This window comes from Scyliorhinus torazame, chromosome 18 (genome assembly GCF_047496885.1).
Source record: "Scyliorhinus torazame isolate Kashiwa2021f chromosome 18, sScyTor2.1, whole genome shotgun sequence".
NCBI lineage: Eukaryota > Metazoa > Chordata > Chondrichthyes > Carcharhiniformes > Scyliorhinidae > Scyliorhinus > Scyliorhinus torazame.
In genome coordinates, this window is record NC_092724.1 from 135,706,920 (window position 1) to 135,723,828 (window position 16,909).

Below are 16,909 nucleotides of genomic sequence, written 5' to 3' on the forward strand. Positions count from 1 at the left end.
TATAGAATCCCGCCACCAGCGAATGGCACACGACCGCAAAACATGCGGCTATGGGACTGGAGAATCCAACCCAATATCTGCTGTTTTTCCAGATGTGTGTTGAACGTGGCATGCCAACCAAAGGATTAATGCAACTAATATGTTCGGCTTTTCCATCAGTTTCCTTGTTCTACCAAAGCAAAATACTGTGGATCGTGGAACTCTGAAATTAACAAAAAGCTGGAAATACTCAGCACGTTGGGCAGCATCTGTGGAGAGTGAAAATGAGTAAACATTTCAGGTTAATGACTTTTCATCAACCTGAAATGCCAACTCTTTGTTTCTCTACAGATGCTGCCAGGCCGGCTGAGTATTTCCAGTGTTTTCTGTTCTTATTTCAGTTTCCTTGCTCTTTCCTCCTCCTCTCATGTCCAGTCAGAAAGATTATTGCAAGTATTTTCATTCACATTTATTTCAAGGTTCAAGAGTTACCAAGTCACCCACCGAGAATGATCCCGTTAGGTTCCGCTGGAGGCTGCCAGACTAGTCGCAAATATGTTGTTCGAACCTCTGGAAACAGGATTCCAACAGGGGGTCCAGGCACTAAAAAAGAGAAACAATTAAAACCAGCTACTTTTACAGCTTAACCATTTCACATGACAGCTGCAATGATTTTGTTGCCATCATTCATGAACAACGTTTCACTTTTACATATTCCCTTGAATATAATTTCTGAGTTACCACCATGAATCGTTCCTTTTTTCTTGCTACTTTCTTCCCTTGCCTGCCTTTCTCTCCTGAAGGCATTGTCTTCTAGCTGGATATGATTCCATAGGCACCGGTCATCTCTGGTACCTTAGCTATTATCATATGTGTCTCTGTGTTAATTGGTGGCATGGCTTGAAAGTGAATGGCGTCACTCATCAAGTCCAATTCTTTCATATCATCATCAGTTTCAGGAGGATTCACTGGATCGTAATTGGAAATGGAAACCCTGGCTAAAAGTCCCCACTGAGCCCAGAGACAGTGAAACACGCTGTCGTGCTGTGACTGCTGGCCTAGCTGAAGCCAGCGAACGTGGAACAGGCCATGAATAAATCTAGACCTTCCTTGATTGTAGTGCAGGTACTTACTGGATATAATTAGCTGCCTTATTCTTGTACCAGATGCAAATTTAAGATCGTGAAGATACATTTTTCAATGAACTGCAACGGCAATTGAGCTTATACTTGCACATCAGGGGCTGGATTCTCCGTTTTTGGGACTATGTCCCAACGCAGTCGTAAAAACTGTGGCCTTTCATGACAGAAAAACTGGCGTGAGAGGGCCACATATTCATAGCCCTGCAGGAGGCTAGCAGTGACCCGTCGGCAAGCTCGCAGCTTTTGTTGCAGATACGGGCCCCCGCACTTCCGGGTCAGAGGCCTTCAGCGACTGCGCCGTGCTCCATGGCAGACTCAGACTGCGGAGCTGGACCTCCCAAATAGTGCCCCCATCAGTCGCGCCCGATCCAGACCGCCCGCCCCAAATTAGCCCGGTGCCGTATCAGGCCCCCGCTGCCGTCCGATCGGCCCACACCCGACCGGCAGGACAATGTTAGAGCCACAACATCAGGAATTCGGCCGGTTCCAGGCAGAGAATGGCTGGGGCGGGCCTCCAGCAATGGCCCGGGGATATGTGGCTTTTCGGGGCCCGGTGAATCAGGGAATCGCCGCCTGTCCCGATTCCATGCGCGGAAATGGATCCTCCGCCCTGGTGCCGGCCGTGATTTCAGCGTCGGGGTGCGGAGAATCCAGCCCCAGGTCTTAAAATCAACATCAACATCATTGACCCCTTTCAGGATTAGCCCTCAGCATAAATATTAAAGGCAAATGTGGCTGCCTACAATGTTTATAAATTTCACATGCAATTCTTCAATTGTGAATACATGAGCAATTGAGTCCAATTCGTTACATTTGTAAAGTGATGTTGGTAATAATTTTGTTGACAATTATGCTGACAACCATTTATGTACAGGCTGTAAATATTAGCAGCATAGTAAATAAAGGTTGCATGTTGCCCCATGACTTGGATTACAAGTTTAAGCCTGAATGCCTGTGAGGTAAGTAAGCAACGGTAATCGAGGAAAGCCTGGACACTTGTTCCCTACCAGCCCAGTATGATACAATTAAAAACACAAGAATGGGGCTTAAGGCCACTTCTATTGTTGTTTATCACTGGAGAAATACCAACCATCATCCAGTGTTCTCTCAAGAATGGGCGGGAAACTTGGTATTCCATCTCCAATTCTGGTAAACGCAAGGACTTGGATCTCGTACAGCACATATTTCCCCAACTCAACAAGCTGAACAGCATGTGTGGTGTTGCCTTCAATGGTCCTGATCTGCATAGGAGTCTCCAAGTTCTTCTCCTTGTACAGGACCTACATTCAAATGGAGAAAAAAAGCAGAGGGAATATTATGAGAATTCTGTCGCCAACACTGTGAGTAGAAGAAATGTTTAATGGCAGACCTTTCCGAAAGTAAATAATGGTGCCCTTCATTTTTGTTGTCCATAATGCAACACCTAGCACTTTTATTTCTCCTACAAGAAGGTTCACCAATAGAGATGGGGCAGTGTCAAAAGATGTCTTCAGATTTTAGGCAGACTTTCTTTTGTTAATAGTGCTAGTATTAGAGTTCCTCTATGGATGAAAATGTTGGGCTGGATTCTCCGCAGCCCCATGCCAAAATCGCGGCCGGCACGGGGACGGAGAATCCACTTTCATGCAGTAATCGGGCCTGACGCCGGTTCGGCGATTCTCTGGGACCCGTAAATGGGCGTGACCGCGGAGTACGCCGCGCGGCTGGGGGCTCATTGCCAGAGGCCCGCCCAGCGAACCTCCGCTCCCGACCAGCCGTGTTCCCGACAGCGTGGAACTAGCATGCGATGGCCATGCTGGACTCTCGCATGGCGGCTGCGGACTCAGTTCGCGGTCGCCCTGGTGGGGGGCGGGGGGTGGGGGGGGGGGGGGGTTCGGGCACCTGGGGTGGGCCTTACGGGCGGCCGGGGGAGAGATCGGGCCGGACGGATACTCGGGCGCGCGGCTGATCGGGGGTGGGGGTGGGGCATTGTTTCTTTGTGTGGGTCCGCGGTCCGAGTCCGCCATGGCACTCGGTGCGGCCGCTGGAGGCCGCCAGCATGTGCATGCGGAGACTCGGAACCGGAAGTGCGGGGGCCCGTATCCGCAGCCAAAGCTGTGTGAAGCACTCCGGGTCCCTGCTAGCCCCCTGAAAGTAAGTGAATCGCCTGGTATTTGTCTCAGGTAACTCGGGAGTGCAACGCCTGCGTTTTTACTCTGGAGTGGGGACATAGCCCCATTTTGGGAGAATCCAGCCCGTTGTGTTTATCAGGATGAGGACATCGCAGAACAGAAAAATGGAACATCACAGTGCTAAACCTAGTGTCAGCAGAATGCACTCCAGTCAGCAACACATTGACTTCAATCAACCCTACTCACCTTAAAAATATGTGGATTAACTTAGATCTCTTAAGAGCATCTTTCTTTACTTCTGTCAGAATTTCAAACAACGTTTGTGGCCTTTCCAAGTTAGATTGCCAATTATTTCTGTGGACTGATGCCCACAAGGAACTGGATTGAGTATGTTTATGGAGTTTCACTGAAGATCGGTGAGGTAGAAATTAATTACAGTTGTACACATTTTCCAGTGGGGCTATTCCCAATAGTCCAAGAACGTTTGGAAAACATTAAACGTCATATTGGCCTCAGATGACTTTCAGGCATCTGCGGTGACAGGGATTAGTTTTCATACACTGTAGAGTCTAACAAATATTTTAAGTCCCCTCTAAGAGGTGAGTTTGTCCTAAATGGGCAGCACGGTAGCTTGGTGGTTAGCACAATTGCTTCACAGCTCCAGGGTCCCAGGTTCGATTCCCGGCTTGGGTCACTGTCTGTGCGGAGTCTGCACGTTCTCCCCGTGTCTGCGTGGGTTTCCTCCGGGTGCTCCGGTTTCCTCCCACAGTCCAAAGATGTGCAGGTTAGGTGGATTGGCCATGCTAAATTGCCCTTAGTGTTGGGTGGGGTTACTGGATTATGGGGATAGGGTAAAGGTGTGGGGAAGTGTGGGCTTGGGTCGGGTGCTCTTTCAAAAGAGCCGGTGCAGACTCGATGGGCCGAATGGCCTCCTTCTGCACTGTAAATTCTATAACATTCTATGAAATAAATGGATGTTTGAGGTGAAAATGAGAAGAACATGTTCTTGAACCAAAGAGAAAATGCTGGAAAATCTCAGCAGGTCTGCCAGCATCTGTAGGGAGAGAAAAGAGCTAACGTTTCGAGTCAAGATGACCCTTTGTCAAAGCTGGACTAGAAACGTTAGCTCTTTTCTCTCCCTCCAGATGCTGCCAGACCTGCTGAGATTTTCTAGCATTTTCTCTTTGGTTTCAGATTCCAGCATTCGCAGTAATTTGCTTTTAATGAACATGTTCTTGACTTGGATGGCTGGAATTAGTACATTAACATGATATTAGCAGATGATATTGCCTTTCGCAGATCCTGTCAGCATCATTGGTATATTTATTACAATTGTCGAGGTGTCAACTGCAAAAATGTAATTATGGTTCTGGGATATGGAGCCAGGAGGAACATGAGTTCTTCCATTGCATCCACAGCACTTTAGAGGGCTCGGGACATATGACAGGCACTGGCCGAGCTTGCTAAATCTCAGCACATGAGACCTGAAGCCTAAATGCAAGCTGAAGCTTGGATTTCCCGGTGTGTGCACTCCACTCACTAGAAATGAAGTTCCAGCATTAAAGTTCACAGAGATGAGAAAAGTTAATCGTACCAGTCTGCTACCTGGGCTGAATGCAAAATCAAACCCTCTGAATACTGCAAAAAAAATTAAAGTTACGTTCCTCAGTGCAGAAAAGATGCTTCAGTTATATCTGATCTGGAAATTCATTAAAATTCCAGAGATGAAAAGGCAGCATTTATTTTTGCAGTGTGTCATCTAATCCCCAAATTCACAAGAGGCCTCTGCCCCATCTCTTAGACATCAAGGTTTAATCTGGGGAAAACTAAAATGTCACTGACGTAAATGTACAATATTTTAAAAGTGGACTCAAAATGCTTCACTTTTATGTAGCTTTAGAAATCAGAATTGTGTCCAAACTTACCTTATAACCAAGGACAAGTCCATTGCGATCTTGTTGTGGAACCTCATTCCACTTGACTAATATACTGTTTGAATTAAGAGCAAGAGAAGAAATATTTGTTGGTCCAGATGAAGGCACTAAGAAAAGAAAGAAAGGCTTTTTAATAAATGGAACAAATATTTTTACAGTTACAATGAGAATTTCAAATTTAATCGTAATGCCATTTTTGCAGTTGACACCTCGACAATTGTAATATATGTACCAATGATGCTGACAGGATCTTCAAAAGGCAATATCATCTGCTAATATCATGTTAATGTACTAATCACAGCCATCCAAGTCAAGAACATGTTCTTCTCATTTTCACTTCAAACATCCAAATACATTTCAATTTCCTCTCGCTGTATTTGCTTTCATTACCTATTCAAATATTCATCATTCTTCGAGAACATTTTTTTATTTCTTAATATCCATTTCATTAATTAAAACTCATGTTCGCTTGATCTGCTGACGTCAATTCTGGCTTCACCTTGAATTTATCATTTAACACTTCATGTGCATGAGTGAGTGAAATCAGTACTTAATCATCTTTTCTCCATAATGTTGAACTCTCTGTTAAATTCATTTACAAATTACTGCAGAATAAATAGAAATGTGTATGTAATTGTAAGCTAGTGCACAGCCTGGAGCCTGGCCAATCTTTCACTGCTTCAAACTTCTCCAAATAGCAATAGGCTTTATTGGAGAATTATGCCGATCAGAAACGTAAATATTTTGACAAGATGAAATCTAATAAAAAATTTCAGTATCACAGCCAATAATAATTTTTCCCAATTTTGTTTTAACCACTGAGCCACTGAAAATCATGCTCAACTGCTTCCTGACTCATCTCTCGTACTTCTTCCCTGTACTGTTTCTGCTCACCGTGGAGAGGAATTCCTAATCTTACAGTCATTTTGTAAAGTCATGAAATGCAATAGGTTTGACTCCCTGGACCTACCGTAGTAATGTTGGTTAGAAGACAGAAAAGCACTGCCGGATTGCTCGGAGGCGGTTGGGTGAGGAACAGAAATGATGGCTGATTTTCCCATTCCTAAAATAGGGGGCGATATAGCTAATTGTAACATGCCTACTGATTAAGCTGGAGATCAAACCGAGGACCTCTTTGCTTAATATATCTCATTTACGCACTGGTTCAAGCAGCTGAGCCTTCAGGAGAGCTTTGAGGTGCTATTGCGAGGAAGTATTGTGGATTGTGTCGTGTTAGATACACTGGTCTAACACTGGCTGCAGATTAGATCAGAAAGATACTCCAGACCTTGAAGTTAGTTCAATCAGGTTTATTGAACTAATAGCACAGTTAGCACAGTTCTCTGTGAGTTCGACTCTCTGCTAACTTACTCTGTCTGACTGAACCAGACTAGCTCTTAGCCACATGGTGGAGGTGTGAGATTGTAACAACCCCCTTGACTGACTCTCCAGATGTTCATCAGTGGAAAGGGGCGGAGTGTGAGTGCCTCGTCTTTTATAGTCAGATCCCACCCATGAGTGTCCTGCCTGCGTATTGGCCATGTCCTGTTCTTTGTGTCCATTAGCTGCTTGTCTGTATATCATTATGTGGGTGTGTGTGCCTGCATATCATGGCAGATTGAGCAAGCAAAATCTAGTGGCAGAGAACCGGATAATAGAATATTTCATTTGAAGGAAAGTATCAAAGGGAAGAAACAGGGAAACAGTATGGGGTACCCAGCCCCCCTCCAAAAAAAAACTATCAGATGGTCAGCTTTGCTTAAAAACATGGAGGATATGTAATGGGTAAAGCACCCTTACAGGAAATGAAAAGCCAGCAACCCAAAATGTCAATAGCGGTGGTAGACTCCTTGATGTTTGATTATGTCCAAGCTCTACGTGATTTCAAAGGTAACACTCTTTACGGTTAAACCTACGTTGAGGAATTTGATTATAGTAGTATATCTTTGCTGATTTTACATGATCCGCGAGACAAGGAAGATACAAGGTGCCTGCAGCTGCAGTGGATGCTGGTGTAGGGTTTTCTTTGCTTTACCATTTGCTGCAGTCCATTGAGGGTGCTAATCATGGCTTATGTCATGATATCACCACGCTGGACCAAGGCGAGGAGGTAGGCCCCAAATTAATCCAGCCAGTGCAGGAATGGAACAAAGGCTGTTGGTGTTATTCTTCGCCACATTCTTAGTCAACTAAGCTAACTGGTCCCTTACCTGAAATGTTAACTCTCTCCCTCCCCACATCTGTTTATATTTCGGATTTCCAGCATTTGTCTTATGTGACACTGGCAAGCAGATTCATAAGGAATGTGAATTAATGACTGCAATCAGTGTCTTTAATATGGGTTACACACAATTTACACTTGAATGTATTAAACAACTTATGCATGCAATTATCAAAACAAAAACAGACGACAAATGGACAACATCTTTCATCTCCATCCACTTTATATTCTTTATGGTAAGGCATTGTTTTATATATATTCCATATTGTTGCATAGGCAATAATTACTCATGCTGATAGTGATGAGTAATACTAACTACACACTAAGAAGCTGTTTAGAATTTAGGTGTTCAGAATAGAAAGTTCAGAATCAGAGCAGTTTTAGTGCTTGCAATAAAACTATGATGATGTCAAGTGTCCAATTGAAGGATATTTTACACTGTAGGAATCATTAAAAATAAATCACAGCATATCAACTACCACAGACTTTCAGCACATCAAGATTACTGTTTGCTTTTATTTCTTGTCCATACAAAATAAGTCATTCCCATCAATTCAACTTGTACTGGAAGAAAACAAGTATATATTTATATCATTGGGACAAAGATGCGGGAATAATCTCATTCTGCAACACTGCAAGGCAGGATCATGGAAAAGCTTTCAGAGGCCATTGGCTGGATTCTCCGTTCTCGAGACTAAGTCCCTACACCGGCGTGAAAACGGTGGTGTTTTACGCCAGGAAAACTGTCGCAAAACAGCCACCGATTCCCTGATGGGGGGGGCTAGCAGCATAGGGCTCCCCGCTCTAGCTACCGATACAGCCTGGAGAGTTGCCGGGTCCATGGCCGCGCATACGCACGGTGGCGGCCTGCAGCGGCCACGCCGTGTTTCATGGCAGATGCCGCTCGCGGACCCAGCCTGCGAAATAGTCCCCCCCTTCAGCCGGCTCGCGCGCCCCGGACAGCCCCACCACAGTGCCCCCAGACCCGACTATGTCCCCCCCCCCCCTGTCCGTGGATCGGCCCTCCCCCGACTGTGGCGACGCTGGACTGAGTCCGCAGCCGCCACGCTGACTTCCCGACGGATGAGACCATGAGAGACCCACGGTTGATTCTCCGGCCCGGATGATCCAAGCGGCCGCGCCGATACGACGGCGGGAACTCTGCGTGAACAGTCGGGGGGCGGCCTGGGGGGGGGGGGGGGCTACTTCACCGGGGGGGGGGGGGCCTCCGATGGGGTCTGGCCCGCGATCGGCGGGCTGGCCTCTTCCCCCCGGGCCTACTTTCTGGCACGGTCGGCCTCTCAACACCGACGCCATGTTAAGTCAGGGCCGGCACGCTAAAAAAGTCCCCCGTGCATGCACAGGTTGGCGCGGCCCAACTGCGCATGCGTGCGTTGGCGCGGCACCCATTTGGCGCCGCGAAAAGAGGCGCCGCTCCAGTGCCGTGCTGGCCCTCTGTGGGGGCCAGAATCGCTCGTACCCAGGCCCGGTTCGCGCCGTTGTGAAACGCGACGGCATTCATGACGGCGCGAACACTTGGGCTCCATAATGGAAAATCGCCCCTGTTGGCTTCACTGGCTAGGGCAGCATTCATTTCCCATCACTAATTGCCTTTGTGAAGGTGCAGTCCTTGAGAACTGCTGCAGTCCATGTGGTGCAGGAACGCGCCCAGTGCTATTTGGAGGGAGTTCCGAGGATTGATTCGGAACAGTGAAGGAATGGTAATATATTTCCAGAGTGGTGAGTGACTTGGAGGGGAACTTGCAGATGGTGGTGTTCCCGTGCACCTATTGCCCTTGTCCTTCTCGATGGTAGTGGTCGTGGGTTTAGAAGGTGCTGTCTAAGGAGACCATAAGACGTAGGAGCAGAAGTAGACCATTCGGCCCGTCGAGTCCCCTCCACCATTCAGTGAAATCATGGTGGATCTGATAGAATCCTCGACTCCACTTTCCCGTCTTATCTCCATAACCCTTGATTCCCTTACTGATTAAAAATCTGTCTATCTTGGCCGTGAACATATTAACAACCCAGCCTCTACAGCCCTCTGTGGTAAAGAATTCCCCAGATTCTCTATCCTCTTCAGAGAATAAATTCCTCCTCATCTCTGATTTAAATGGATGACCCCTTACTCGTTGATTATGCTCTCTGGTCCTAGACTCTCCCACAAGAGCTTCTCAGCATCTACCCTGTCAAGCCCCCTGAAAATCCAATATGTCTCAATAATGCTGCCTCTCAGTCTTCTAAACTCCAATGTGTACAGGCCCGACCTACTTAACCTCTCCTCATAAGGAAATCCCTCTATACCCGGGATTAACCTAGTGAACCTTCTCTGGACTGCCTCCAATGCCAGTACATTTTTCCTTAGATAAGGGGACCAAAACTGTTCACGGTATTCCAGGTGTGGTCGAACTAATGCCTTGTATAGATTTAGCAGAACCTCCCCTTTTTTTTTTTTTACACCATTCCCTTTGCAATAAAGACCAAAATTCCATTTCCCTTCCCAATTACCTGCTGAACTTGCAGCTAGCTTTTTGTGATTTATGCACGAGGACCCCCAAATCATTCCGTGCTGCAGTTTTTTGCAGTCTTTCTCCACTTGAATAATATTCAGCTTCTTTAGTCTTGCTACCAAAGTGAATAACTTTACATTTTCCTACACTATGTTCCATTTGCCAAGTTTCTGCCCACTCACCTAACCTGTCTATATCCCTCTGTCGAATCTTGGTGTCATCCTCACCACTTGCCTTCCCACATATTTTTGTATCATCCACAAACTTGTCAATAGTACATACACTTCCCTCATCCATTAATATATATTGTAAATAATTGCGGCCCCAGCACTGATCGTTGTGCCACTCCTTGCCATCCTGAAAATGCCCCTCTTATCCCAACTCTCTGTCTTATCAGTTAGCCAATCCTCTATCCATGCTAATATAGCCAGAATGCGGAGATGCCGCGTTGGCCTCAACCGGGACCTTGGATTCATGTCGCATTACATTCACCTCTCACCATCTGGCCTGGGCTTGCAAACTCCTACCAACTGTCCTGGCTTGAGACAATTCACACCTCTTTAACCGATGATTATCCCTCTCTCCAGTCGCTCCGTCTGGACCTGTAAAGACTTAATTACCTTCAAAGGCTCGCATTCTAAGTATCATCTTGAATCATTGACTTTGTCTATATATGTGTTTCTGGAACCCACCTCTTCATTCACTTGAGGAAGGAGCAGTGCTCTGAAAGCTAGTGATTCGAAACAAACCTGTTGGACTTTAACCTGGTGTTGTAAGACTTCTTACCATGCTAATATACTACACCCAACACCATAAGCTCTTATCTTATTAAATAGCCTTTTGCGCGGTCTCTTATCAAAAGCTTTTTGGAAATCCAAGTATATTATATCTACTGGTTCATCTTCATCTATCCTCGTTACCATCGCCAAGAATTCCAATAAATTCATCAGGCATGATTTCCCTTTCATGAAGCCATGCTGACTCTAATTGATCCTAGATTGTACATCTAAATACTCTGCTATTACATCCGTTATAGTGGACACTAACATTTTCCCGATGACAGATGACAAATGAACTGGCAGACAGTTACTTGTTTGTTGTCTCCCTCCTTTTTTGAATGAAGGTGCCACATTGGCAATTTTGTAATCCTCTGGGGTTTTCCTGAATTTAAGGATTCTTGGAAGATTACTACCAGTGCATCCACTACCTCTGTAGCTACTCCCATTAATATCCTGGAATGCAACCCATCAGGACGAGGGGACCTATTAACCCCAATAGTTTCCATAGTACTTTTTCCCTTGTGATTGTTACTGTATTTATTTCCACCGCCTTCCCCTTCTGCCCCTTCATTTTTAGTATTTTTGGAAAGACTGATGCAAAGTATTTGTCTCACTCCTCTGCCATTTCCTGGTTCCCCGTTATTATTTCCCCCGTCTCATTCTCCATGTTCACTTTGACCTTTCACTTCCTTTTTATAAATTAAATAAACTGTTGCTGTCTGTTTTTGTATTACTTGCTAGTTTGTCCTCATAGTTTATCTCCTCCCTTTTTATCATCTTTTTTGTAATCGTTTGTTGGGTCTTGAAACTCTGCCAATATTCTGGCTGACCACTAATATTTGCCACATTTTGGGCAGGATTCTCGCACCGTGCCCACCCGGAGACCAGAGAATCCCGCCGGAGGTCAGTGGAGTTTTCCATGGCCCGTGTCCCGCCCGTGGCGATCTGGCGGCGGACGGGGCGGAAGAATCCAGCCCGATATGTTTTTTACTTTCAGTTTAATACGATCTTCACTTTCTTGGTTAGCCATGGTTGATTTATCCCCTTCTTGGAATCTTTCTTCCTGGGATATATCTTTGTTGTGAGTCATGAACGATTTTCAGAAACGTCTGCCGTTGCTGATCAACCGTCTTTCCTGCTAAATCCTTTCCCGGTGCACTCCAGCCAACACTGCCCTAAATCCTTTACAATTCTCCTTATTTAAGTACAGCACAGTTGCTTCTGACCCAGGCTTCTCACTGTCAAATGTAATGCTAAATTCGACTGCTTCCTCGGGAACCTTTTGCTCTGTGATTGTTTATCAGACCTTCCTCACTAGTGTTAATGAGTTGGCTGAAGGAGGAATGCCCAGGCTGAATAAACTTCATCAAATACCTTCATCAAATCAGCTATTTCACCCCTTTACACACCTTAATGCTACAAGATCACTCCAAGGTCCACTAAAGAAGATAGTTGAAATCAGCAATATCAATGATTGAGAGTGAAGCATGTGTGAATGCTCACTGCAGTAAATGGAGTTTTGACTGAGCGCCAAATTCTCCGTTCTCGCTGGCAGTGGTGGCGGGGAAACTTGGATCGGAGAATCCCAGCCCAAATTCGGGACAAAATTCTAGGTTGAAGCTTCACAAGCTGTAGGGCACGATTCTCCAGAAAAATTCCTGAGTTCATTTGTGGCGGGTTTTCAGGGGGTTTCGCTGAACTCTCTCTGTCAGAGAGTTTCCCACCGCTATTCAATGACACTTAGTCACTTTCTTGGACCCTGGGAGTCTCTCCCTGGTTTAGCCCACAATTTAGTTTTAGCACTGGGCAGCTGATCTAAGAGATCGGGCTGCCATTTTGAAAGGGTGCCCCGACCTCTAAGTGAGCTTGTGGGTACCCCCCACGCATGGGCAATATCACCCCCCACACACAGGGGCACTATGCCACAACCCCCTGGGGCCCCCCTCCACAGGACCTCCCAAGCCGCCTTACAGCACCCCCTCCCTCCAAGACCCCCACCCATCATCCCCCCAACCTCCCGGAAGGCCCCTACTTACTTGCCCTGCACACCCCCACGCTTCAAACCACCCCTCCACCCTCATTTCATAGGCATAGCCCCCCTCGAACCCTGACCCATGGCAGTGCCACCCTGGCACTAGTGCACCCTTGCACTGCCACCTTGCCAGTACTTCTGCCAGCTTGGCAACACATTTCAAGCATCTTGGCAGTGCCAGCTGGGCAGTAACAAGGTGCCCACATTCCAGGGGGAGGGCTAGGGCGCCAACCTGCACTGACCCTGACTGCCCAGGGATCTCCGATGGCCCAGGAGACTCCCTGGGTGGCAACCTCCTGGTGGCGGACCAGTACTGAACGGCGCCCAGCTGTGGCCTCGCTGGGGAGGCCGCTGAATACCGGCCAAGTTCGCCAAGCCGGTTTAAAACCATCTTCGGGTGCGCTGTTTGGTCCCGCCCCTTGTGGCCCTGTTTCAGATTCCGCGGCTCGCAGGACCTGGGTGAATCCCTCATGGAAAACTTCCAGGCAGTCCGCGAAAGGCTCTCCCGGCATTCACCAGCCACACCGCGTTCAAGCGATGTAGTGTAATACATAGATGGGAAAGTGTCAAACCACATGGTTTTGGGGATCTAGTTCAAGGCAAAGTTGGATTTTTTTTCGACATACATAGGCGGGATTTTCCGCCTCTACCCACGGCATGTTTTCCTTCAGCGGAGGCGGCTCGCCATTGGCTGGTGGCTGGATCCTCTGGCCCCGCTGATGTCAACGACATTTTGCATTGTTCACCAGTCCTCGCCCCTGGGGAACCTGCCACAGGGAGTCACCATCGGGGGGTACCAAAACATCCCGCTGACAGGAAGGGCTGGAAAATTCAGCGTATGCATTATAAATCTACGTCTTCACAACATCACCGAATCTCTTGCCAAAATTATAAATCCTTATTGGTGATGCAGCTTCTGGCTTCTGTGCCACACTTGGAAACTGTGAATCATTCTTCGTAGAGGGGACAATACGCGGAATTGCTTCCTGGCCATGACTTCCTTCACAAACATATTCTGAATTATATTCCAAGCAGAAATTGTTAAACTCCTGTGTCTAGAGCCTCCCGTACCAGCCTCCCCGAACAGGCGCCTGAATGTGGCAACTAGGGGCTTTTCACAGTAACTTCATTTGAAGCCTACTTGTGACAATAAGCGATTTTCATTTCATTTTCATTTTAATTTCATTTCATTTTCATTTCAGATGGCACAGTGACCGCACGGCTGCACTCTGCTTTACAACTGCACACCCGACAGATTGAATGAGAGTAATATCTGTTTAGATTGGGCATAGAACATAGACGATTACAGCGCAGTACAGGCCCTTCGCCCCTCGATGTTGCGCCGACCTGTGAAACCACTCTAAAGCCCATCTACACTATTCCCTTATCGTCCATATGTCTATCCAATGACCATTTGAATGCCCTTAGTGTTGGCGAGTCCACTACTGTTGCAGGCAGGGCATTCCACACCCTTACTACCCTCTGAGTAAAGAACCTACCTCTGACATGTGTCCTATATCTATCTCCCCTCAATTTATAGCTATGTCCCTTCGTGCTAGACATCACCATCCGAGGAAAAAGGCTCTCACTGTCCACCCTATCCAATCCTCTGATCATCTTGTATTATCTGGCATTATCTGGCTCCACTGAATGCTCAGCAGTCTTGAAGAAACCACCATTTAACACTGCGTGTCCGCGTGCGGGTTGCAGCTAAGTTCCCGTTAACATTCCCTTGAAAGAATTCAAAGCACAATCTGATCAGGATAATTAAAATAGTCTAAAAATAGGAAGTTAATTTCAAACACTGCCATCTCACCTACCAAATGATCTGGACTTTATTGGAGCTCAAATCAAGTATAATTCCAAGAAAAATGGTTCAATACTGCACCTGACATTTGCTAATAGCCTGGTTTCATTAAACATTCAAAGCTGCACTTTGTTTCCTCCTTACTGCCAAAATGCAATTGAATTATGATCAGCATTTTAGTATGAAACAGATCTTATTCCTTGGTTTCTCACTGTGTATTCCACATATACTCTGCGGCAACTAATTAAGAGGTAGATGAAAATAATTTGAAATGCACACACTTTAGGTCTATTATTTTTTTCATCTCATGATTCTATTAGTCTCCTGTTTGAGGTCCATAAGATGATAAAGGCGATTGACAAAAGTAGATGTTACCGAGGATGTTTCCTCTTGTGGGGCAATCTAGAATGGGAGGTCGTAGTTTTAGGACAAGGGGGAGCAGATTTAAAACAGAGGTGAGGAGAATTTACTTCTCTCAAAGGATCATGAGTCTGCGGAATTCACTACCCCAGAGTGCGGCGGATGCCGGGACATTGAGTAAATTTAAGGAGTTGATGGACAGATTTTTAATTAATGATGGGTTGGAGGGTTATGGAGAATGGGCAGGAAAGTGGATTTGAGGACAAGATGAGATAGCCATGATCGATGAATGGCAGAGCAGGCAAAGGGTGCTGAATTGCCTACTCCTGCTCCTAGTTATTATGTTATGTTTGAAATTATCGCCATGAAATGTAAGAAGCATTATTATGCTTTGGGAGTTGTGATCAGATGTATTCTCTCTACAATTTGGGTTTAGTTCTCCTGACAATCGATACCCTCCAGTATATTTCTCTAATGGCTTTCGTTCGGGTGTGGATCTGGGTAATGGTTCCTGCTGCATTATGTACTCGGCAGAGCAAGGGTTAACCTCGGACTGGAGAACAGCACCACCCACAATATGACGCATAGATTCACATGGCAATACACTCAGAGGGAATACTGCTGAAAGCAGCTTGCATGAGGAAACAGTATCATACATGACGATACCTAAGCTCTATAAATAGTAAAAGACTGACAATAAATGGTTCATGGGGGCGGCACGGTGGCACAGCGGTTAGCACTGCTGCCTCACCGTGCCAGGGGCTCGGGTTCAATTCCAGCCTTGGCACACTGTCTGTGCGGATTTTGCACATTCTCACCGTGTCTGTAACGGTTCCCTCCCTGTGGTAATACCACCAGGTATTGCGGTACCTGAGAGGCCGACGCCATTGGTTGAGACCCTGGAGTCTACCATTGGCTGTGTGAAGTAGCTCTGCCCTGAAGGCGGGGTATAAGACATGGTACCATCCCAGCAGCCTTCACTTTCTGTTACGAAGCTGCTGGGGATCAGTTCTAGTGCATTAAAGCCTCAGTTACTGAATACCTTCGTCTCGTGTATATTGATTGCTCATCAATTTAATGCACTACAACTAAGCTGGAAGGATGGATCTCCGTATCAAGCCGGAGTGCCCCCACGCGGAAAACTCAGCCGCTATATTTAAACACTGGCTGCCGTGTTTTAAGGGTTACCTGGAGACGGCCGAAGGAGAGCCCACTGAAGGCCAGGAAATGCATCTCCTGCGATCAAGGGTCAGCCCTGGGATCTATCCCCTTATTGAGGGGGTGGCGAACTACGATGCCACCATCCTACTACTGGAAGGACATTACATCCGCCCTGTTAACCAGGTCTACGCTCGCCACCTGCTCGCTACGAGGCGGCAAAGCCCCGGGGAATCACTGGAAGACTTCTACCGGGCGCTACTGGTGCTGGGCCAAAGCTGCGGCTGCCCACCAGTTTCGGGGAGCGAGCACACTGATCTTTTAATAAGAGATGCTTTCGTGGCAGGTATGTGCTCCTCTGATACCCGCAGGAGGCTCCTGGAGAAGAACACACTTGGGCTCAGAGAGGCACGGGCCCTGGCTGGGTTCATGGACATCGCATACCAAAACGCGCAAGCCTACGCTCCCGACCGCGCGTCCACCCCCTGGCCCGCATGGCACCCCGCTGCGGCAGCCCCCCAGATCTTCCCCCTGACCCCGCTGGCCTGCGCTACCGGACGGCCCGCTAACACCGTCGGAGCCCGCTGCTTTTTCTGCGGGCAGGCAGGTCATCCACGCGCGAGCTGCCCGGCCCGCACCGCCACCTGCAAAGGGTGCGGCAAGAAGGGCCACTACGTAGGGGTCTGTCAGGCCCGCGCCGTCGCCGTGCTCTCCGGTGGCTCCGGACCGCCGCGGCAAACCCCCCCCCCCAGGCCCGACCGACCAGCGCTCCTTCCCTAGGGGCATGTGCGACCCAAGGGCGCGGCCATTTTGCGTGCCAAACACCGCGCCGCCATTTTGTCCATCCCCACCGCCATCTTGGGGTTCCCCGGACAC

General features: G+C 47.3%; 1 protein-coding gene across 4 annotated transcripts in view; it reads right to left on the reverse strand.

Annotated features, from left to right (window-relative positions):
* sdk2b (sidekick cell adhesion molecule 2b) overlaps positions 1-16,909 on the reverse strand; it is a 1,174,030-nt gene that overhangs the window by 292,296 nt on the left and 864,825 nt on the right. For all 4 annotated transcript variants that reach the window (XM_072483445.1, XM_072483444.1, XM_072483443.1 and 1 more), the window contains 3 exons: positions 5,158-5,273; positions 2,212-2,401; positions 484-582 (listed from right to left, as the gene is read on the reverse strand). In XM_072483445.1, the coding sequence (XP_072339546.1) occupies positions 484-582; positions 2,212-2,401; positions 5,158-5,273 (405 nt within the window). The remainder of the gene's footprint in view (positions 1-483; positions 583-2,211; positions 2,402-5,157; positions 5,274-16,909) is intronic.